Here is a 22,722-nt window from a genome sequence, read left to right as displayed (position 1 = left end):
ATTTCTCAGGGTGGCTTTAGTTTTGATAATCAGTTTCTGTGTAGACAAATACCTGATAGTCTTGGTAATAAAAAGATATTAAACATTTAACCCAGAATAAATACGTTTACCTTCCTCCACACAGTGTGCTACTGGATCATGTTGTCACACTATATAGGCTAAGTTAATTACAATAATTAAAGACAAAACACCAAAAATGCACAAAACTGGAAATTACCAGTTAAATTACTTTTTTGTGCCGTTTTGTTTTATTCAACAGCTGTTACAAAAATATTATACTGGAATTTACATTTAAGGAGGTATAACTGCTAGTGAAAACACACATTTGTATAATTTAACCTTTGACTATACCTTCTATCTATATTTACATTCAATTATATATATATATATATGTATAATTTACCATTATATATTAACAATTCAAATGAATCCAATACAGAAAACAAAACTATATATATATGTATGTATATATATATGTATGTATGTATCCATTTAAAACTACTGTATTTTGGTTGATTCACAAAAAAAAATTGAGAAATAGGAAGTCCTGCATTTTTGCACAAACATGTTAGATATCAAACCATCAAATGAAACAATTACAATTAAATTGGTTCAAGAAACTAAAATGACACCAAAAAAAAAAATGCTTGGAAACAGCTCCGCTCTGTGGTTATTACAGCGACTGCAATTAACATCAGACTCACAGATGTGTTAACGTGAGATTTATTTACTCCATTTACTATGCCAATGCTAGAACACAAATAAAGGAACAATAAAATAAATATTAGTAGATTTTTTTTCAGAGATCACATCTAATAATTTAAACAAGTAACAGAAGAAATTGAAATTGATAGCAGCAATGCAAATCTTCAATTTTACAAAACAACTACCAGAACTAATCTCCCATAGACACTCATTTGCAGGACTCTTTAATAATCTGGTTCTGATTTTTCACCATTGTGGCTAACATGGACTTGAAGTTCGGCTTCCGTACGGCAGGTTTTGTATCACCAGAGGCAGAGACTTTCTTCTGGTTCCCCCGTTTAATCTTGGGCTTCACGCTGAAGAGATCTGTGGGCGTCCTGAACCCTTCTGAATCCTCAAACAACTCTTTCTGCTGCTCATGCTGGAAACCATTCTGGGCTTCACGAATCTCTCCACGTTCCTGCTGCTGCCGAGGGCTTTTCCTTTGTTCCGCGGTTTCCACAGCAACAGTTTCAGGCGTGTCATCAAACTTCAGCACCCGCCGTGTTCCGTCTATGCCATCAGATGCTTCTTGCTTGTTCGATTTGCCCTGGACAAAAGTCCTCCTCTGTTTGCTGGAGGCATCTGAGTTCTGCTTGTTATCTGCATTTAATTTTGAGATCTGGTCATCTACAATCAGTTTGTCGTCCTGTGTCACGCTGACACTGATGTCGAGTGGATTAAGCTGCTGAGATAATGTGTAATTTATGGAAGTCTTTCTCTTCACCGAAGATTTCCACCCTCCAACGGGTGGCCAGACCACAGCTCGAGGCCTCTTACGATGACGTGGCTTTGCTTTGGTGATGGACAGGTCAGTCTGAATGCAGGTCGGATACTTGCAGCGACGTAGACTCCTGAACATATGCACACAAAATGACTTTACTTACCACTGAAATAATTGTACTGGAGAATTTACATCTTTCTTTGAATGTTGCTATTGTAAGTTACATTGTGCTTACATGAAAAGTTGGGAGATTAATCGAGTTTGCATTATGTGCACTTTTAATGCGCATACAGGTTCACTTGATTATCACATTGGCTAATTAGAATGATTTCAGATGGATCATGAGACACTGAAGACTGGAGTAATGACTTTGAGCTTTGCCATTACAGAAATAAATCACATTTAAAAAAATGTTTTTCTATTTTAATATAATATTTCACAATATTACTGTTTTTCCTGTATAAATGTAACAAATAAATGCTGTCTTGGTGAGCATAAAAGACTTCTTTCAAAGACATAAAAAAAAAACTACCTACCCCAAACTTTTGAATGGTAGTGTATATACTGTATTAATTTATTCAAAAAATTAATTTAATTTAATTGAAAAATTCTAAATAACACTACTAAAAATAATCAAAAATCATATTGGACCACAAAATCAGTCACATGGGTCAATTTTATTAAATTGAGATTAGAAAAACCCATAGTGAATGGGAAATAGGTTGCAAGCCCAACATCGCTGAGGTGGAACACAATGAGATCTCAGCTCAAGATCAGGGGCAGTTTGAGTTTCAGTGATTCTGATAATAAATGACTCATATTGACTCACCTCCGCTGAAACACATGAGGTCTGGAGCAGTTCACTTGAGTTCTGTTGAAGACTGCAGAATCTGAGCCTTGTGCTGACAGCTTCCTGATGTGACTCAGGCTTTTCCACAATAATCTGAAGATCATCATTCACACAAATCACATTAAACCTAAGTAACGGGATTATTAAAGGGATAATTTAAATTTCTTGCCTTATTTGAAAGTTAATTGTGTTAGTCTTTGTTTTCTTGAGATGTGCACGGTCTGCAGAACAGGAGAAGCTTAAAGGCCTGGGTGTGTCTACTGGACTGTGGCCTGCTGGGAGCACATGTGGCCTGTTGCGTGAAGCCGGTTTCAGTAGCTACCCAGTTAAGTTTGCGATTAATTTGAGCAAACTCAGTTTTTTCGGGCTCAAGAAGGTGGATTGGTTATTAGCAGGCTTCACCGGCATGGTAAATTACGCTACACGGTTAACCTTTTCCGTTTTATTCTGGGTTAGAGATCGCAGACCAAAACTGGACCAATCAGCTGCGAGTAAAGTGGCATGTATCTATGCAATAAAGCCACTCCTCCTGTGTCTGCTCCAAATTAAAGCAGTTTAGAGTGAAAGAATTTCATTTAGGTCTTTTTCTGCCAATTAATTATTTTATTTATATTATATGAATTGTAATTATGTATAATTCATATATGCATATACTTAGTACAATAATTTACAATTAATATTAAACTTTGCTTTTAAATTAATATAAATATGTATAAATGCAAGCTTTAAAATATAAGCTTTTAAACAGATTAAGCTTACATGTATTCTTTTGTGAAACTATAAGGCCTATTTGTTTGATACACTTGCATTGATATAGTCTGATATTCAGCTGCCTTCCCAAACTTTTGCTGCAGCGGCAGTGTTTATTCCTGCCATGTAAATTCATGATATTTCATGATATTTTTGCATGATCTCTTATTCTTTTGCAGAGAAGTGAATTGTGCCGGCTCTCTCGCAAGAAGAAAATCAAACTGAAACTCTCCATGTTTGGTGTGATTGGCTGTTTGCCTTTAAAGTTAATTGCAAACCCTAGATTAAAACTGAGTTGGTAGAGAATGGATTTTTCAGACCTTAACCTACTCCAAAACTCAGAGTTTGTTCAAATAGCTTCATGCAACAGGCCTCTGGTCTTCAGACTTTGCCTTCTGTTTGTTTTTTTTGCAAAGGGAAACTTTAACAATCTTGTCTTTTAAGATACTGAATGACTTGAGACATTTCTTGACCACTCTTTGTAATGTAAATAGTCTCTCGCTGTCTGCTTGTTGAGTCTTTTAGATGCTAAAATCTCATAGTCGTTGTTCTGGGGGGGGAAAGTATTTTTTATATCAGTGTGATGTTCATTTAAAACATAACATACCCCTTCTCCCGATGACGGGGTCTCTGAGGGTGCCACTTCTTAAGCAGAATCCACTCATCACAAGATAAAGACGCTGGATCTAATGCACAAAGAAAAAACATTTTTGGTAACACGATAACAGGCACTTTATATTACACATTAAAGTGATTGTTCACCCAAAAATGAAAATTCTGTCATCATTTACTCACCCTCAAGTTTTTCCAAACCTTTATGAGTTTCTTTCTTCTGAATGTTGGTAACCAGACAGTTGACTGTAGCCATTGACTTCCATAGTATTTTTTTATGGAAGTCATTGGGTGATTACCAACATTCTTCAAAATATCTTCTTTTGTGTTCAACAGAAGAAACTCATATAGGTTTGGAACAACTTGAGGGTGAGTAAATGATGAAAAAAAAATCATTTTTGGGTGAACTATCCCTTTAATCTCAACACATCCGAAATGCTTACTCCTATCTCTGCTTTTCTCTTTTGGGGTCGGCTGTCTTCTCATCTTGGCGAAAAGACTCTCGCATTCTTTGCATCTTATGGTATCAACAGGATGACAGGGCGAGCTGGGACCCGATTCCACCATGAGATCAGTACTGGATTCGTCCAATACAGACTCTTCTCGAGATTCAGCAGAGCTTCTCAGCCTCAGCTCAGAGTCAGAGGTGTTAGCCATCAACCTTAGCTTTCTTAGAGTGTCCTCAGCCATTGCACCTGGAGCCAGGGCGATCTTCTGAACGGCTCCATATTGTGGTTTCACAATGGAAAGTGGCCTCTCATCTTCTTTACTCAATCGGCATGATGCACCAGCTCTACTCTTCTTTATCGGACGCTTCATATCATGAATAACAGACACATAGTCTTTTATTTCTTCAACACTGTTTGATTGGCTAGAGTCTGTGTCATTTAACACCACAGAGAAGCTCTTGTAGACCTTCTCATGTTCTCGCTGTTGCTGTCGACCTCTCGGGGCTGTTTTGTGCCGCAGTTTCATACCGACAGATTTATTTGTTTCTTCAACACTGTCTGATTGGTTAGAGTTGGTGTCATTTAACACCACAGAGATGCTCTCGGAGACCTCATGTTCTCGCTGTTGCTTTCGACCTCTCAGGGCTGTTTTGCGCCGCAGTCTCATAGCGACAGATTTCTTTATTTCTTCAACACTGTCTGATTGGCTAGAGTCAGAGTCCCTCAACACCACAGAGATGCTCTCGGAGACCTCATGTTCTCGCTGTTGCTGTCGACCTCTCAGGCCTGTTTTGCGCCGCAGTTTCATAGCGACAGATTTATTTATTTCTTCAACACTGTCCGATTGGCTAGAGTCCCTCAACACCACAGAGATGCTCTCTGAGACCTTCTTATGTTCTCGCTGTTGCTGTCGAGCTCTCAGGGCTGTTTTGCGCCGCAGTTTCATAGCGACAGATTTGGTAGTGACCTCACTGAGAACTAAGATATTCACCTGTGATAAAGTAAAATCAAATAACAATTTAACAAACAACAACATATACTGACATAAAACATTACATGACTTAAGTATAAAACCTCTTCCAGGTAATAGTTTCTGACTGAATAGGGTGATTTCTACCTCACTGTAGCATCCTGACTCTTGTCTTTGAGGAAAGTTAATGAGGTTGTTGTAGCATGCCCTGAAAACATTAATGGTCATCAGTGACTTTATGCCCAACTAGTCTGACTGCAAATCCAAACAACATAAAAGTAGCACTTTAGCATAATACTGACACAATATACAAGCTACTAAGTATAAAACCTTTTACAGGTAAGTTAACTTAATAGTTTATGACTGATTAGGGTGATTTCTACCTCACTGACCAAAGTTTTGTCTGACTACAAATCCAAACAACATAAAAGTAGCACATTTGATTGACTAATGCCCCAATACTTTGTTGGGAAAATCTTACTAACGTTACATTGTGTAACTTACTGTATGTACATACAGTAACAATGTACTTAAAATATCTTAAAACACTAAATCGCCACACCTCACAAATAAAAGATTGTTATTTGTAACGTTACTCTGTTCGCGTTTTGGTCTCGTGAAGTTCTGGTACAAGTTGAATAAAGACTAGAATAAAAAATCTAACACATTTCTTACACTCTCTCGAAATGTCGATAGTCCGTTAGTTCTAACATGTCAAGCGACGTCTAAATGGACTGATCCGAAGCAAAAACGCAGCTTTTTTTTGTTTACCTCAGAACTGTTGTGCTGTTCGCGCGCGATCACTCTTGAGTCTCGCGCGAACTGTCATCATCATCATCATCAACCGGAAACTGCAGTTCAGCTAAATCATCCTCAAGAGGGCGCTGCAGTCTGATTCTTTTTTAAATTATGACGCTTGAGAAAATATAGTTCAAAAATAAAATCACAAGAAGGTATTCCATTCACATACTGCTTAGCTTTTAAAGATACTATTTTTTTAAAATAACTGTAAATGTATACTCTTAACTTAGAATATTCCTAATTACTTCTAAAAAGTGTCCGACGATACATAGCATATAGATTAAATAACCAGAAAAATCCACAACATACAGCCAGGAAGTCATGGTTAATTAGATAATTCAATTTCATTTGTCTGTTGTCAAACAAGTGCTTAATGGCGGCTAAAATACAGTACCTTCCTTCAAAAGTAGAAATTCTACATAAACATTAGTAAATCGGCCAAAACTCACACATAGCCAGGCCTACCTGACATCTATACTGTCATTGTCCATGAAGAAAACTTAAAATGCCCCTTTTGCTTTTCAAATGTCACAGATCAAAACGTACAACAAAACCTAAAACATTTTTCGCTAATGAAATTATTTGATCCATCATATTTCTCTTGATTTTCTCCATTAACTGTCCCCCTATAAAATAAATACGATTTGTGATATAAACCTATTAACCTGTTTTCAGTTCACTAAATCTTCAAATGCCTAATTTGCCAGTTTACCTGTGCAAAAAGAAAAAAAAGAATTGCACTTGATAGGCTTTACCATGAGTTAGAAGAACGTTGCATTTTGATGAAAATGACAGACTATAATTTATTTGTTCACATGAATCTCAGAGGTATTGCATTTTGTAATGCCTGTATGTTTACTGTATGATTCTTTGAATAAGAAGAACCAGTTAAATAACAGATTACATAGTACTTTTATAATGTAATAAGTTAAAAGATATTGTTAGGAGGAAAACACAAGTCTCAAAGCTTACAGTAATACAACACAATGTTTTCTTTAACTAGAGACAGAGTATAGATCACCAGAACTGGCCTATAGACATTCAATTTAAGCTCCAATTAAATTAAAATTAAACACATTTCTATGAATATAAAATGATAAATACTTTAAAATTAGTTAGCCAACCAACCAAAAAAGATACTTAAAATGTCCAGATTTAAATTAATTATATATTAATTATTTTAGGGTTATTTGCATTTTACAGTTCTTAAAAAGAATTGTTCTTCAAACACAGAACAGCACAGTGGTCCATTTCCTACAGTCTGTTAGTTTCAAAACATATCCTGTGATATTTTATTGGCTTCCCTGTTGATGCTTGTCCTTTGCTACCGAACCGAGGTCAACTGATTTTTCTCACAGTAAGATGTAAGTAACCATTCAAAGATCAGTCCAGAAGGTCACAGATTTTCTGGGAACTGCGGTCTTTACTGCATCAGACAGCTGCTGCTTGGCAGGAAGTCTTGAACATAAGTGACCACAGCCTTGGAAAGATAAGTCATCGTACCATAGCTGCCGCTAGGAGCACTGTCATAAAAGAAGTTGCAGATTCCTGTGGCAGGATCTTTATCCAAGAAATACTCATTGGCTCCGTTAGATCTCTGCAATAAAAACACATAAGCAACAGTGACCTGATTGTGCAAAGCTGGAATCTAGACAAAAGAAGGCCACTTTGATGTAAGTGTGATACATCTAAAACATAAGAGTTTTGATTTGTTTAACTTTTTTCATCAGTAAATAATTTCCATAATTCTATTTGTGTTATTTCAGTTTTGATGACATTAAGAGGGACCTATTATGCCATTTTTCAAAGTCTTGATTTTGTTTTTGGGGACTTCCAGAACTATTTTTCCACATAGTTTACATTGTTGCAGCACCTCTCTTCCCAGTCTGTCAGTAATGCTCTGTTTAGTTCCTGTCTCTATGAAGCCCATCCTTCTGAAAAGCATAATTTACTCTGATCTGGTTGGCTGGACCGTGATTGGTCAACTGCTTTGAGTGTGTTTTCGGAAATGTCGCGCCCCTAAACATAATCACAAGTTTCAACACACTACAAACGCAAATTAAACAGACCACGCCCCCCTTTTTTGCATATGCTTTGGGCGGGAATTATTTAAATGAGGAATATTGTGATGTGTTCGCTCCCAGAAGAAAACTCAAGACTACAATCCTGCCGTTTGAGGGAGTTCAGAAACGGTGCGCACTGCTATAAAGAATTAACAAACCATGCAGCATATAATGAGCATCTTATGATTACACATAACAGCATATTAAAACAAAGTATGATGATACCTGATCCTGCTGAAAGAGATCATTGGCCATGTGGACAATGCGGTCGATGTGAATAATTCCACCAATACTGGGAATCTCCATGTCGGCCACAAGCATCAGCACCATAATGGCCTCCACCAGCAGTTGTCTGTACTCAGGCTGAGGGACATGATTCAGTACAGACTCCACGTGCACTGCAAACTTAATCTCTCCCTCTGTCATCTACAATAATACACACAGACAACAGACAACGTACACATGGTTATGGGTATTTCAAGAAAAATTCCAGATTCGTGTTTCAATATAATATAGCTTAGCAATCTAAAATCTAAAATAAATATATGAATACTGTTCAAAGGTTTGATTTTTTTAAGTGTTTATGAAATAAGTCTCTTATGCTCAGCCAAATCTGCATTTATTTGATCACGTAAAAATGGTAACATTATTATACGGTAGTTAAGAGGCTCGGTACATTATAGTGTGTATGTGTGTGCAGGCGTATGCACCTCACTGGTGGTGGAGGAAGGCAAGACGTATCCGGCAATAGAGAGGCCGTGACATTTCTGGAGAATCTTCCAAACTTTCTGGTAGAAGCCCATGGGCACCCTGTTTATGGCCCCGTCTAATCTGCGCCTCCTCAGCCACTGGCCCTGGCGCTCCTCCCACTGCAGGTGTGAGTCGCCTGTTCCGGTCGGAGACAGGATCCCACTGGGAGTGGAGGGGCTGCTGCATCGCTACAGACACGCATACATTTCCATCATCAGTATATCAAAGATATGTACAAAGGCAGTGCTAACAATGAGGGGCGTCGGTTTAAAAGTGACAGCTCTAATCACCACATATACTGTAGCATGGTTAAAAACATGCTTAAGGTTTAGTAAGCAAGAACTAGGACAAACATAGCTAAGGATGTCATAATGTCAGCCCATGCTAGGTGAGTGAAATGACCACAAGACAAGACTGAATTGTGACACATATTACAAATGTTAAATGTCTGTTATGGCTGCAAGTTTGTCCCATTTCAACTCGGATAACTAATCTGAAGCACTGGGGGGAAAAGTATCAAGAACCAATGAGTTGAATTAACCCCTACAAGATAAATGAATCTTTAATCTTTTAAACAGGCATTTTTTATTTTTTTATTTTTTTAAAGAAAGAAAGTATTTAACAGTGGAGAGCGGGAGTTAACGGAGAGGGTTTTTTGTTTTTTTTGTGAGTTACCGTGGAACGCGGGGATGTAAAATTACTGCTGATGGAATGACTGCTGGTAAAGATCTATGAGGATAAAAGCAGAACATACAAACATTTATAATGAACATAAGAATGGAAAGTATTTCAGACGAATGAACATTTGAGGCATCATACAGAGAGGCTTACAGTCAAAAAGATGCTTCAAGATGTGTATGATATGGGCAAACTGAACATTACTCAGAACTTTCATGGTTCGACAGAATGGTCTCTGCACACAAAAAAACTAATCTAAAGTATTTGCACAGCATGCCTGAAAAAAACTATTTTACAAACTCAACCCACGCTTATGGGTCTGGAGTCATCGAGCTGAAAACAAAATAATATAAATGTTATTTAATGTAAGTCAAGTCAAGTCACATTAATTTGTATAGCGCTTTTCAAAATACACATTGTTTCAAAGCAACTTTACAGAAAATGAGTCCACATTACAATTTATAGTGATCTGTTATCAGAGGGAACTGTCTAATGTACACTAGTAAAGAAATCTGTTTATAACATTTTAAATGGCAGGGTAAATATATCATCATTTTACTCAGAAATTATAAATAGAAATTATTTCACTCAACCTGTTTGATTTCAGTCTTGAGTTTTCTGATGCCCGTTCGCTCTGTCTTGGTGGCCCCCGTGTGTCCGAGTTCATGGATGGAGATGGCAGGACTTGTAGCTGAAGACTGAATAGGACGCACTTTCACACGATACAGGGAAATCATTAAGGAACGGACCATTTGCTGGAGTAAATAGCATGAAAACTAAGGTTGAATAATACTCACTGCTCCTCTCTACACCAAACTCTTTCCCGCTCAGGATGTGATGTAAGAGGTTCTTCATGTCAAATGGACTGAGGCTCATCAGGCTCTCTGACGCCTCCTCACCTGTAGAGGACAGATTCATTGCAGTGAATTTACAGTAAGCGAATGAAAAGATTTGCATTGTCTGATTGGTTGTACCTGAGCAGTGTAGACTGCGTGCAAGTTCTGTAGCCATCACTTGCATGATGAGCCCGATGCGCAGACGCAACATATCTCCGAATAGAGATGGCTGAGAGCGCACATACATGGCCAGATACGCCATGATCTCCTGAATTCAGAAGTTTAATAAATGAATTGAAAATAAGCAACACTAATTCAGGGCTTAAAATTAGGGCTACCTGTGTGAGTACTGCAATGCTGATGTCTTGTCCACTGGCCTCATAGATCAGGCTAACCAGTTCCTCGGGAGGAAGAGGACTACAAATAAGAGAATTGGTTAAGTAATAAGATAATATTAAAACGATTTAAAAATCAACATCTAAAATGACTATAGGCAACTAGTCACTCACACTGTGATGACCTTCTCTCTGGGCTCGGGAGGAAGACCCACTGTTAGCTGTTTATGATGGGAGATCAGATCTGTACAGGCCTGTGTGCATATAAACAAACAACAAAAAACTATTAGAGGCAAAATTGTTGGTCATGGTGGAAAAATGCCACTGAAGGTCAAACTGATAAAAATAATTTTTAAACTTTGTTAAGATTATTTTGTTTGTATTTATGTTTTATAGATCTAATAATTTATATTTTATGTATTTTCATAGTTTAGGATTAAAAGTTTCCAAGATAGTTTTAATGTGACATTCACAACTGTTCAAAATTTTGGAAACATTTTTTTAGAGCAAGAACGAAAATAATACTTTTATTCAGCAAAGAGGGATTAAATTGTTTGAAAATGACAGTAAAGACAATTATAATATAACAAAAGATTCCGATTCCAATAAAAGCAGTTATTTTGAACCTTCTATTCATCAAGGAATCCTGAAAAAATTTGTATCATGGTTTCCATAACAATTTTAGGCAGCACAACTGTTTTGAGCATGATAATAATAATTCTCGAGCAGCACATCAGCATATTAGAATGATTTCTGAAGGATCATGTGACACTGAAGACTGGAGTAATGATGCTGAAAATTCAGCTTTGCCATCACAGGAATAAATTACATTATAAAAATATATAAAAATCTATTAAATTGTAAGAATATTTCACAATGTTACTCTATTTTTGATTAAATAAATGCAGCCTTGATGAGCATAAGAGACTTCTTTATTAAAAAATTAAAAAATCTTACCAAACCCAAACTTTTCAATGATAGTGTAAAAAAAAAAAAAAAAAATATATATATATATATTATTCTATATTCTAAATCTATATATAGAGAGATTTTTTTTTTCAACACGTGAAACATAAAAGTGCCTGTTGACAAAAATGCATTAACATTGGGTCTCACTTCAGCAAGGACTTCCACCCTCTTCTTCAGGATGCCTGAGATGTAGCGGATGAGGCCCCATTCCTTACACGCTCCGGCCCGAACATAAAGCTCCTCGAGAAGAGAGCGAACCGACGCATCACCTTGTCCTGACAGATTTACCACCCAATCCGGACCCCTAAACACACACAAAGAGAATGATTTAATAACTGATTTCAATTAAAATGGCTGTGTTAAATAAAATATTAGAATGGATATGTACAGTTGATTTGTATGTATGGTCTTACTTCATAGCATAGAGGACATAGAGGATATCTGCCTGGTCCTGAAGGGTTGGACAACGCTTTAGCTGATTGACCAGATAGGCAAAGTCTGTGTTCCCATGAGAATCACGTGGCAAGTGCAGGTCAACGCTATCAGCCTAGAGTGTTTGCAGATAAAACCACATACACATCAAAACCATGTGTCATACAAGTGCATTAATTTAATTCTCCTCACTTTATGCTTGCTAGAGTGTGGACTTGCCTTGGTGTGATGAGAAACATTGTGCTGAGCAACATCTAGCAGGTTCAGAGACTTCCTGTGTTTGCTCATGATGGGGGCAACAGGCAAATACATGGAAGGCTCTGAAAAACACATCATATAAGGAGATGGCTAGTCTTCCACTAAAAGAAAGCATGGAATCAACAAGATCTTGAGGGCTTACTGGGCATGTTGTGGCCCTGAACCTGGGCCATGAAAGAAAGGATGTCCCTGGTGGTGTGTTCAGCACTGAAAACATGGTGCTGCCCCCTCTGGATGGGAGGTAGATGGCATTTTGTGGCAGTGCTGTGCAACAGATCTGTGAGATACTGGTCAAACATGTCTACTGAACCTCCTGCAAGAAATAAAAGATAAATAAATAAATTAAAATGTTAATTTAGGCATCACAACATTATAATGTACAGTATGAAAAAAGGAATATTCACTTTGAGATTTGCTATAGGTTACATTTATCAGTGTTAAATTATTAAATTATTGTTAAAAATATTTGTTGTGATTATCTAAGTGAGCTTATAGGTAAAATGTAAAAATAAATGCTCTAAAATCAGTGGATAACTGATATGCAGTATTATTTTAGTATTATTTATGTACTATTTATTAATATTTTGAATTAATATTCATTTTAATCTAAATTGCAAAAAAAATATTTTGTTATGTGCTTTTGTCATTTTGATTAGTTTTTGTTTTTATGTTTTTTATTTAGCTTTTAAGCTGTAGTTTTATTCATTTTAGAACTTCAACTTATTTATTTCAGTTCAAAGCAACAATTCAGATTTGTAATTTTTTAAGTTTAGTTCATTTATATTTTATTTTATTTCAGCTTTAATAGTTTTATTTAACAATGGAACCTTTTCACAGACTGAAATGACACATTTCCACAGTTATCAACATTGCAAATGTGTTGAAGTTTTTTACAAAAAAGGAATTCAGCTTGCTTCGCGAGTATTTCTAATATAATGGTAAAGGTATGTATGTATTTTTGGGGGACAGATTCTTTACAAAGCAGCTGTGTGTGAGTCGGTAGGGATACCTGAGGGCCCAAAACTCTCTTCCTCTTCCTCTTCCTCCTCATCCTCAACTAGCAGCTCCTCTTCAGAGTCCGCGTCCAAGAAGGTGAGTTGGGTGTGGAAGGAGGTGGTGAGGAACGAGGAGAGGTTTGCCATCTGCACCCTAAAGAGCACAGGGATTTGAAATGAACCACATCTGTTCCTTAAACATCATACTATACAAATCTCTTTTTATTATTATTGTCACAAACTGTCTGACCTTGCTCCCGCAAAGTAGCCATCTTGAAGCTTTCGCAAGGTGGACAGAATGCAGGGGTCAACACTGTCACCATCTTCAACTGACCCAATAATAGAAACAAAGAAACTGTTAATATTATTTTTTGCAGATTGTGACAATATGTTCTGAGGATACCAACAAGAAGTAGTTCTACCCAGCATGCTCTGCGTGATGGGGAACGTGAGGGTCGGTCTTCCAGTCATCCGCCAGCAGGAAGAGAGGTAAGCAAGCTCTGTCCGCAACATCTCTACAATCATCTGGTTATCCAAGGCCAAGTAGAAGTGATGCTGGTCAATGAACTATGAGAAAAAAACCAAAGTTGTATTGCTTTTATTAGACTTTATGACTGTGCAGTCTTCTACTAATAATAGATTTCCTGCCATGTGAGATTATTCGTATTTACCTGTGGAGTGAATGTGTAAGTACCATTTCTGATCACATAAAACTTTGAAGTTCCCAGGACACCGATGTGCCTGTATGGTCGCCCGCTCAGATTCAGTTTTTTATAGTTACCTATGCAACGGAGAAATGGTTTTAATTTAATTTTGTATCCTAAACCCTTAAATACCTTCTTCTTAAAGCAATTCTACAGATGCAGCCGTTTATCTAGCTTTGTCCTGTTAGTCATGGTAGATCTGAACACTTACCCAGTTTCACATAAATGTGGCTCAGGATGCGAGCTGGCATGACCCGGATGGGCGAAACCTCAGAGACAGTCTGAACCTCAATCCCATGATCCCTCAGAAGCTGCTGGATCTGCACTGACTCAGCAACTACACTCACTAAACAGAACAAATAGAGCTGCTAGCAAAAGGTCAATTTTCTCTGTTCAGTAAATTATAGCGTCAAGATTCTAGTAATGAACCGAATCTGCTTCAGCCCAAAGCAACCAGCTGGGTCGTTCCTACTATGTGGCAGATTTTCATATCCCCTAATATAAAATATTAATAAAATATTAAACTCACACATTTTATAGACGGAAATCATATCATAAAGTTATAATATTATATCACAATCATTTCATATTATATAGTTTATGTTATACATTTTTAACATGAAAAACAACAGGCTAAATGTTTGATGAATTCTCTGATGTGGTGTGATATTTGTTGTTTTGTCTCACTCAAACACAGTGATCATTGTTTCCTTTGTTATATATCACAGAAATTGGTATGATAATATAATAATTTTAAAAGTTAATTCTCATTTGAGCTGTCACTCCCTTACTGAGCAACTTTTGCCCTTTATCTCTTTATTTCCTTTGTATCCTGTTGCACTTTATATCTTGCTAATTTTGTTGTAAAATTATTGTGTAAGTAATACAATTTTCTAAAAAACAAAATATGGCATATACTATTCCCCTAAATTACAGCCGTTTAAAAGGTAATAACAGGTACAAAACTTATACACAATTTAAGACACTGTACAAATTGGTCTTGATAGGTACTGCATAACTGTCAATATTCCTTATAAAATAAGAAATAATATTTACAAACCTTGCACAACAACATCTGGCTTGAATTCTTTAGAAAATCGTCTATTAAGAGGATCAATCTCTCCAGGGGCCAGAAACCCCTGATAAAAAGAAATAATTTGTCAAATAATAGTAAAAGGAGCAGAATAGATAAAACATTAAGGATTGCACAAGAAACACTGACATTAATATCTAGTTCAGATGGCGCAGACTGATAGATCCAATCCATTACATGTAATCTGCAAGTAATCACACCATTACCACATGGCAAGCTGATTGACCTTTGCTGGTTCTGCCGCTAAATGAGATTGCTTGCTCAACATTTAAATAGTCTGGTTTAGTGTTTGATGTAAGCTGGTCCTGCAGCACACTATCAGGCTACGTCTACATTAATCCGGATACATTTGAAAACGGCGTTTTCATTTATAAACGCTCTCCGGCCACACTAGCGTTTTCAGGCGTTTTCGGACGTTTCAGTGTGGATGAGAAACTTTTGAAAAACGCCTGAAAACGCTTAATTCACCTTTACTGCGCATGCGTAAAACCCCACAAAAGATCACTGATATGATTCAGAGGGAAAAATAAATAATGAAGTTATCGCGCAATTCTTCTGACAGGATTATTTTATTTAGTGAAATATCTCACTATTCACTGATGCGGTCCAGGTCGCACGCAGTCACCATATGTTTGGTCTAAAACGCAACTGCTCATGTATTGCCGCAGGACAGCAAATGTGAGTAAATTCTGTCATCTTTGCATGACTGTGATATGAAGAGTGTGCAATGTAGAATATTTTTAGCAGCAGTGTGAAAGTGAACAGCACATAACAGGCATAATACTGGTATAAACATGAATATCTATTGGTACAATATGCGTCACATGACTAAATTTACGTCATCGTTTTTAAATACCACCGGTTTCACAGTCCACACTACAACGCGAAAACGGTGTTTTCAAATGTATCCGCTTTGGAGTGCGTTTTCAAAAAAGCTTCGTTTTCATCAATAAAAACGCCGTCTCAGTGTGGACGGAATGCCAAAACAGAGAGAAAAATATACGTTTTCAAACGAAAACGTATTAGTGTGGACATGGCCTCAGAGTTCCTCTGACACCCTCCACCTCCCCCAGCTCCACCTGTCTAATTCTGCCTGGGATTTACATGTCTTTTGATGCAGCAGTATCATATCTTACATGCTCACATCAGCGTGTCTGTGTATCTAATGGCAGTAGCAAGTCTGTTCTTGCTCTGCTCTGCAGCAGCAGCATGCATAGCAGGTCTAGTCTAGTCTACCGAGACCAAATATGAAGACTTCAGATGCAAAAGCCTCTAAGTGCCATCTGAAATTTTCTTCTAAAATTAGCATTTTTTTCAAGCTCGTATGTTTAAGTTCAGTAATTTCACTTCAATGACAATTAATAGGTCATTTTCAAAATTTCAGTTGGCACTTAGAGGCTTTTGCATCTGAAGTCTTCATATATTAACATTGCCATATTCATTTCCATGCCAAAACTACTCAGAGAGTTGTCATGACTGATATTTCGCATGTGTGAAAGGTAGCACTTCAACAGTTGACATGATATCTCATAAATTTTCAGATTACATATAACATGTTTAATATGAAAGCGGATCCTGTCAGTCCAGGCTTCAGTACCTCAACCAGCAGACTGCCCAGTATATACAGTGACTGGCCCCACATATGCGGGAGCTGTCCAGAGGCCACACGCTCCACAGAGCGAGGATTCCTATACTCCTCCTCAATCTGAACAGGAAACAAACACACAGATGAGCAACAGATTAAAACATTTTACCCAAAATTGTTTTTTTGTCACATTTACTGACCAGACAATTGCATCTTTACACAGTAAAAAAATTATATTGTGACATAATAAATATGTATGACAGCTCAGTATGATAAATGATCATTTGTTGCAGATGAAAATCAGACATTTATGAAATGTGCATGGTCCTGATATGAGTAACTAAACTAGTTCTAAAAAGTTGAAACTCACCTTGTCAGCAGGTACAGCGTAGAGTTCAGGCACCAGACGAATCCCGTGTTTACCCCTGATCAAAACTTCATCAAGAGCCTCTCTGTATTCCTGCACCTATGAGGAATGACACAGCCGTCAATCATTACTACGCAGTAAGTGGCCATAATTCTCATTCATTAGATTTACTAAAGATGGTTTACAGGATAGCCTGTTCATACCTGTTCATGGTCCTCATTAAAGATGCCATCAAGAATAAGGTAAGTCCAAAACACTGGCCATTCACATTCAATGTTCTCAAAGAGCTTCAGCTCAGCTGGATCATAGTGAAGTCGAGTGGGGTCCTATCACAACCATAAAAATATAGAATGCATGCAGTCACATTAATAGAGAACTAGCCACAAAATACTTATTTTGTGTAAAATCTGCTTACCTCTTTCGGGGTCCTGTATCCATCTCGGATAAATCGGCAACAACCGTAACGTCCCTAAAATTATTAAAATATGCTTAAGCTTGTAATTAATAAATAAATAGAAACCACAGTTGAAAACTACAGAGGGGAAATAACGATGGAAAAAAATATGATATCATATTTCAAAGCTTTTGTGTTCCCTCGCAAAACTTTTGCATTCTCTCACGTAACTTCTGCATTCTTTGGCAAAAGTATTTCGATCACCTGAGAAACTTTGCACTTGCACGCAAAAGCACTGTTTCTCTGGGGAAAACAAATGTTTTGCGAACGAAAACAATCGCATTGAAATAGAATTGTGGGTAATTCCATCTCAAGTGATCAAAAGCAACCATTTTTAATTTCCCCCCACCAGAAATAATCCATTTTAAAGAATTGCACTCTCTCACACATTCTCGCTCCCCAAAAAAAAAAAAAAAATTAAGATACATTTCAAATTAACAGGTAAAATGTTCTGCATGTACACTATACTTACTAAAGTACCCCTCAGATAAAACATTACAACATTTTCTTCGATAAAAATGGTCCATTATTAGATTTTATTAGACACTTAAGATGGATTGTCCCGCATAGCCTTTTCCCTAACGCCACAGTACCTGCAGCTTGGTGATGATTTCACCCTTGGTGATGTTGGCCAGATCTGCATCCTCCACTGCAAATGCAGGAAAGGAGATCACAGAGAGCAGACCAGCATCTATCTCTTTAGAGGTGGAAGCTCGAGGCAGCATGGAGCACAAGATAGACTAGAAACACAATGAGAAACAAGATGTTTGACTCAGGAAATCTTATTGATTGAAGAAATATCATTAAAAATAACCTGGGCTGCATCTCCCAAAACCATCGTAAGCCTAAGTAGATCATAGAGACCATTAGTGCCGATGGCTTCTATGATCTACTTTGACATGACGCACTTGGGAGACGCAGCTCTGGTCTGTAAAATAATAACTAAGTAAGAAGCAGGTACAAACTCTAATTAATTTACCTGACAGTGTTCTACTTCATCTGGGAGAACATGAATGACTGATTTTGGGCCTCCGTGAGCTCCAAACAAGTCAAGCTCATCAATGGCCTCCAAAGCTGCCTGAAAACATGGACAGCAATCTAAATCAAAATCAACTTCTGAATGAACATGGAGACTAAACAAGAACAGATGGCTCTCCTACCTTAGCCATTCCGACAGAGCTTCCGTTTAGTTCAGGAATTCCCTGATTGGTCTTGTCTCCTCTCTCCCACATCCCATAATCCTGCAGGGGAAAATGAACAGGGCTGTGATCCCAGTTCAGCTCTGTTATACAGTATAACCTCTTGTTAAACCAGTGAGAACTTACAGCCACTTTGTATGCTGCCTCGATGTAGAACACCAGGTTCTGGATAAACGCCACCTCGTCCAAGTTAGATATGATACGCAGACCTGCGATATGATTTCAACAACAATGAAAATGGTTGCTGAAAATAAGAAACTCTACAGCACAACACAACCGTCAAAGGCTAAATTTAAGACCCCATGGCAAATCAGCTTTGAGGAAAATCTATACAGAATCTGTGGACTATTTTCACATTTTCTGCCTTAGTTTTTAGGGGAAATCTGCAAAATTTTGTGCTAACAATGCTTTGCAGCTGAAAACCTTTTTAAATGTACTTTTAAAAGTACATTAGTAAACAAAGGTGTGAAATATGTGGAGAATTTGCGAATGATAGCCGTTTAAATTCTGCGTAAATTCCGTAGTTTTTGCACAAACAGATTTTTGAGAGTAAAAACTTGTAAAAAATGAGTATTTATAACATATAACATTTTAAAAATTGTAGTGATTTTCTCAAGAACACGATTACTATACATATTTTTGTCCAATCAAATGTTCTCTAGAATGAAAATGCGAGTAAAGATGTGTATGACATCATGCAAAAGCAAGTAGCAAATCCTTTGATACATCCCACCCTGGATTTCACGTTTCATTACGAACACAGAAAAGAAAACTGTGCTGGTCAAGAAATTTCAATAGGTCTTTAAAGGCATAGTTCATCTAAAAATGAAAATCAAACCTCTTTGTCTAGAAAGAAGATACTGTAATACCAGCAATACTGGAAACCAAGCAGTTTTGGTGACTATTGAATTCCATTGTATGGACAAAAAACACTGAGACATTCAAAATTGTCTTTTGTGTTCCACAGATGATAGAAAGTCATTCAGGTTTGGAATGACATGAGGGTGAGTAAATGTTTGAATGAATGAATTTTCATTTTTGAGTGTTAAGGATCAATTGTCGTTCTCACCTGAGGCGGTCATCTGAGCCAGGATGAGCAGGTACAGTGAGGTGGCATCAACCTGAAGGTGCCCCCACTGATCATCTCCAACCACTGTGGCACAGGTGGGTGTGTGATATTTGGCATGCAGGCAGTCCTTTGTGCTCTGTGTGTGTTTGAACTTCTCTACCTTTTCCACCTGCCGTAATATGCACGTGCTTAGCCAGGCCAGAGACGTGTGTGTTCATATGTGTGCAGAAAATCAAAGAACTAATGTATAAAATAAAGAATAAAAACTAACTCAAATGAATGGGTTTAGAATAACAAATGAGTAAGACCACAGAGTTAAATGCCATACCTGTCTCATCATACACTGCAGCAACCCCTGCATTAGCTTAACCACACTCTGAAAAACATGTTTTATTAATAATGCAAGTAGTGACTTTATCTGGAAGGAATGAGCAGCACAATATTTAGAATACATTTATATTTACAAAAAATTGCAAGATATATATATTTTAAATCATGTTTTCAGCAGTAATGGCTGCTGAAAATTCAGCTTTGCATCACAGAAATAAATTACAATTTAAAATATATTAAAATAGAAAACATTTATCTAAAATGTTAATAATATTTAACGGTTTTACTTCTTTAAAAAACATTTTAAAAATGTTTGGCTTCCTTGTAAACATTAAATAATCTTACTGACCCCAAACTTTTGAACATGAATCAATCATAATAAGACTTTAAGACCACATAATAAGAAGGTGTTACAGTCTTTGGTATGTACAGTCTAGTGGAAGCAATCATCCAACCACCTGTTATACAGTAGTCAACGGCAATCTACTAACAATGCTGCAACAGGTGGTCATGTTTTGAAGTTCTAGTCACCTGCTCAAGCTCGTAGGCTTTGGCTTTGTCCTCATCGCGGTCTGCATTTTTGCGGTAAGCCATGCCAAGCCCCCACACTGCTAAGATGCTGTAAACATTATCTCGGACCCAGGCATCCTTCTGCTGCTCGCTAGCTGGCAGTAGACCTGTCACTGGATTCTATATGAAGAGGTCAAACCCATCTTTATTAGTTCACAACATATAATTAAAATATAAGTCTGATTTGTTAAGCTAATTCTCAGAGCATTTATATATTTTATACATGGTATTTTAAACACTAGATGCCTGCTGTGAAAATGTTAAATCATATAATAAATAATCAAACATAGTTATGGTGATCACTTATTGTTACTTATGCGGTTTCTTGTGTTGTGCATAAAGCATCAGCTCAGCTTTTAAAAGAATTCTAGCATGCTACAGATAAAACAAAAAAATTCCCTCACTCACAAGTTATTTAAAGGTGACCTTTGTTCAAGCCTTATTTATTTTTAGATTCCTCCTGTCAGAATGGCCCCAATGGTACAGAAGAATCTCAACCACCAGAAACTAGAAATGCCCGTGATTTTATTTGAACTAGATTTTGATTCTCAAAAATCACCAATCTTTTAATAATTCAGTTTTACATAATGGACAATATAGTTCAGAATGCAGTACTGCAGACCAGAGTAGAATATAGAACAATAGATCAGGATATATTAAATAATGTATAATAGGCCTATAGATTAGATCAGTAAAGTAAAATAAAATACATTAGTGCATAATATAGCAAAACAGAATATAGAGCATAATATAGAACAAAACAGAATAGAATGTATCAACAACAAAAAAACAGAAAAGAATATAGAATAGAATAGCACGACATACAGTATAACATACTAGAGAAAATAAAATAAAATACAGAATAGAATAGAATAGAATAGAATAGAATAGAATAGAATAGAATAGAATAGAATAGAATTCTCAAATCATGTTTTGAACAAACCTGGTGACATAATATTGTTTCATGAACAAGTCTGGCAAATCCATCCAACCTCACTCCTGAATTACTGCGGCTCCTCATTCTGTCATCTGTTGTTGTTGTTGTTGTTGACAATTATGATCTATTTATGATCCTGACATGGAATTTCAGAAGATATCTTCCTGAATAACCTTCTGCTTCCCAGTCGATTACAGGAGGAGGAGCATGCAACCAGATCTTTACTGTATTAGTGATTCATGATTAGCCAAGTCGTGTCCGCAGTGTTGTCTATCATAGGCTCACCACACAAACAGGCTTTTCAAAGTCATTAAACGCCCTTTTGCCATTTTAAGGATCTGTATTAAAGCTCTGCATGTTCGTTAGGTATTGTACATCCCGCATGAATGTTGACAGCAAACGGGAGCCCGCCCACATGATGACGTACGGCGGTTTGAGTGACAGGAAAACCGTGAAGTTTTAACAATCCTTCGCCAGCATCCAGGGACGGACGGAAGATTTCTAGTTATTTTAAACAAACATTGCAATTCGTAGGAGTTTTCTAATCATCCACACCTATTCCTCTTGCTAAGCACTACCAAGACGTTAATTAAAATGTCATGTTTTAGGGTTTAAAATGGAAAAATCCGTTTAGGTTCTCCTTTTGACATTGACATTGGGCTCTGCCTACGGTATGCGCTCTGGACCAAACGCGATTTGTTTTCATGTAACGTTAGAAGATCGTCTTCTGATTGGTTCATGATGACACGCGTCATAATCTGAAAACCGCGCCCACCGAATAGGGGAAACAATCGTTTATATGGAAACAATCCAACCCTTTACATTGCTGTACACCCTGTCAGCCACACAGCAGCTTTTATGCATTGTTCTGTCTTTTGTTAGAAGCAAGAAATGACAAGGAAGCAGCTTCACGCAATACAAAATCAATGGAGAGGGTTGGATTCCCCCCCCCCGAACCGATGGCCTAAATGCGCTCTTTCTCTATATTGAGTGCATTGACACTAAAAGCCAACAATAAATATTCTCTCTAGTTTTGCGAGGCCAGTGTGATGTTATCCTGCGCCATGTAAAAAAATTTAGTGATTCAGTCAAAATGGTTCAATTATATAAAAGTATATATGCTTTTATCTTGACAACAAGTGTCATACATTTCAGGTCTGTACATTTTCTTCAACTTTCAGAGACTTTGTAAACCAGT

At 37.1% G+C, this 22,722-nt stretch overlaps 2 protein-coding genes across 6 annotated transcripts; both read right to left on the bottom strand.

Annotated features, from left to right (window-relative positions):
- Window positions 1-705: 705 nt before the first annotated feature.
- On the bottom strand, window positions 706-5,949 carry LOC311074905 (uncharacterized protein). Of its 4 annotated transcripts, XM_084101864.1 has the most exons (7): window positions 5,775-5,904; window positions 5,247-5,307; window positions 5,050-5,120; window positions 4,124-4,629; window positions 3,676-3,754; window positions 2,298-2,411; window positions 706-1,598 (listed from the first exon to the last, which is right to left on the bottom strand). In XM_084101864.1, exons 1-7 carry the CDS (start codon window positions 5,810-5,812, stop codon window positions 914-916), a joined length of 1,554 nt encoding a protein of 517 aa, XP_083957990.1. In that variant the 5' UTR covers window positions 5,813-5,904; the 3' UTR covers window positions 706-913. The 4 variants fall into 4 exon arrangements, with proteins under 4 accessions (XP_083957990.1, XP_083957989.1, XP_083957987.1 ...); XM_084101863.1 differs by having other exon boundaries at window positions 4,124-5,120; window positions 5,871-5,949; XM_084101861.1 differs by having other exon boundaries at window positions 4,124-5,120.
- A 16-nt stretch (window positions 5,950-5,965) lies between these two features.
- On the bottom strand, window positions 5,966-22,215 carry phka2 (phosphorylase kinase, alpha 2 (liver)). Of its 2 annotated transcripts, none has more exons than XM_084101859.1 (31): window positions 21,531-22,215; window positions 20,549-20,707; window positions 20,016-20,063; window positions 19,688-19,856; window positions 18,745-18,827; window positions 18,580-18,660; window positions 18,399-18,497; window positions 18,013-18,159; window positions 17,381-17,434; window positions 17,169-17,291; window positions 16,969-17,064; window positions 16,611-16,718; window positions 14,981-15,059; window positions 14,132-14,266; window positions 13,888-13,997; window positions 13,639-13,783; window positions 13,467-13,545; window positions 13,231-13,370; window positions 12,364-12,534; window positions 12,183-12,283; window positions 11,945-12,078; window positions 11,679-11,835; window positions 10,737-10,816; window positions 10,566-10,644; window positions 10,366-10,495; window positions 10,189-10,290; window positions 9,985-10,103; window positions 9,389-9,442; window positions 8,674-8,901; window positions 8,189-8,389; window positions 5,966-7,497 (listed from the first exon to the last, which is right to left on the bottom strand). In XM_084101859.1, the coding sequence occupies exons 1-31, from the start codon at window positions 21,606-21,608 to the stop codon at window positions 7,324-7,326; spliced, it is 3,663 nt and encodes a 1,220-aa protein (XP_083957985.1). In that variant the 5' UTR covers window positions 21,609-22,215; the 3' UTR covers window positions 5,966-7,323. The 2 variants fall into 2 exon arrangements, with proteins under 2 accessions (XP_083957985.1, XP_083957986.1); XM_084101860.1 differs by lacking the exon at window positions 9,389-9,442 and adding an exon at window positions 9,701-9,724 and having other exon boundaries at window positions 21,531-21,749.
- Window positions 22,216-22,722: the final 507 nt, after the last annotated feature.

Source organism: Abramis brama, assembly GCF_963993115.1.
Source record: "Abramis brama genome assembly, chromosome: 23".
Lineage (NCBI taxonomy): Eukaryota > Metazoa > Chordata > Actinopteri > Cypriniformes > Leuciscidae > Abramis > Abramis brama.
This window is presented reverse-complemented; position numbering and strand designations above follow the sequence as displayed.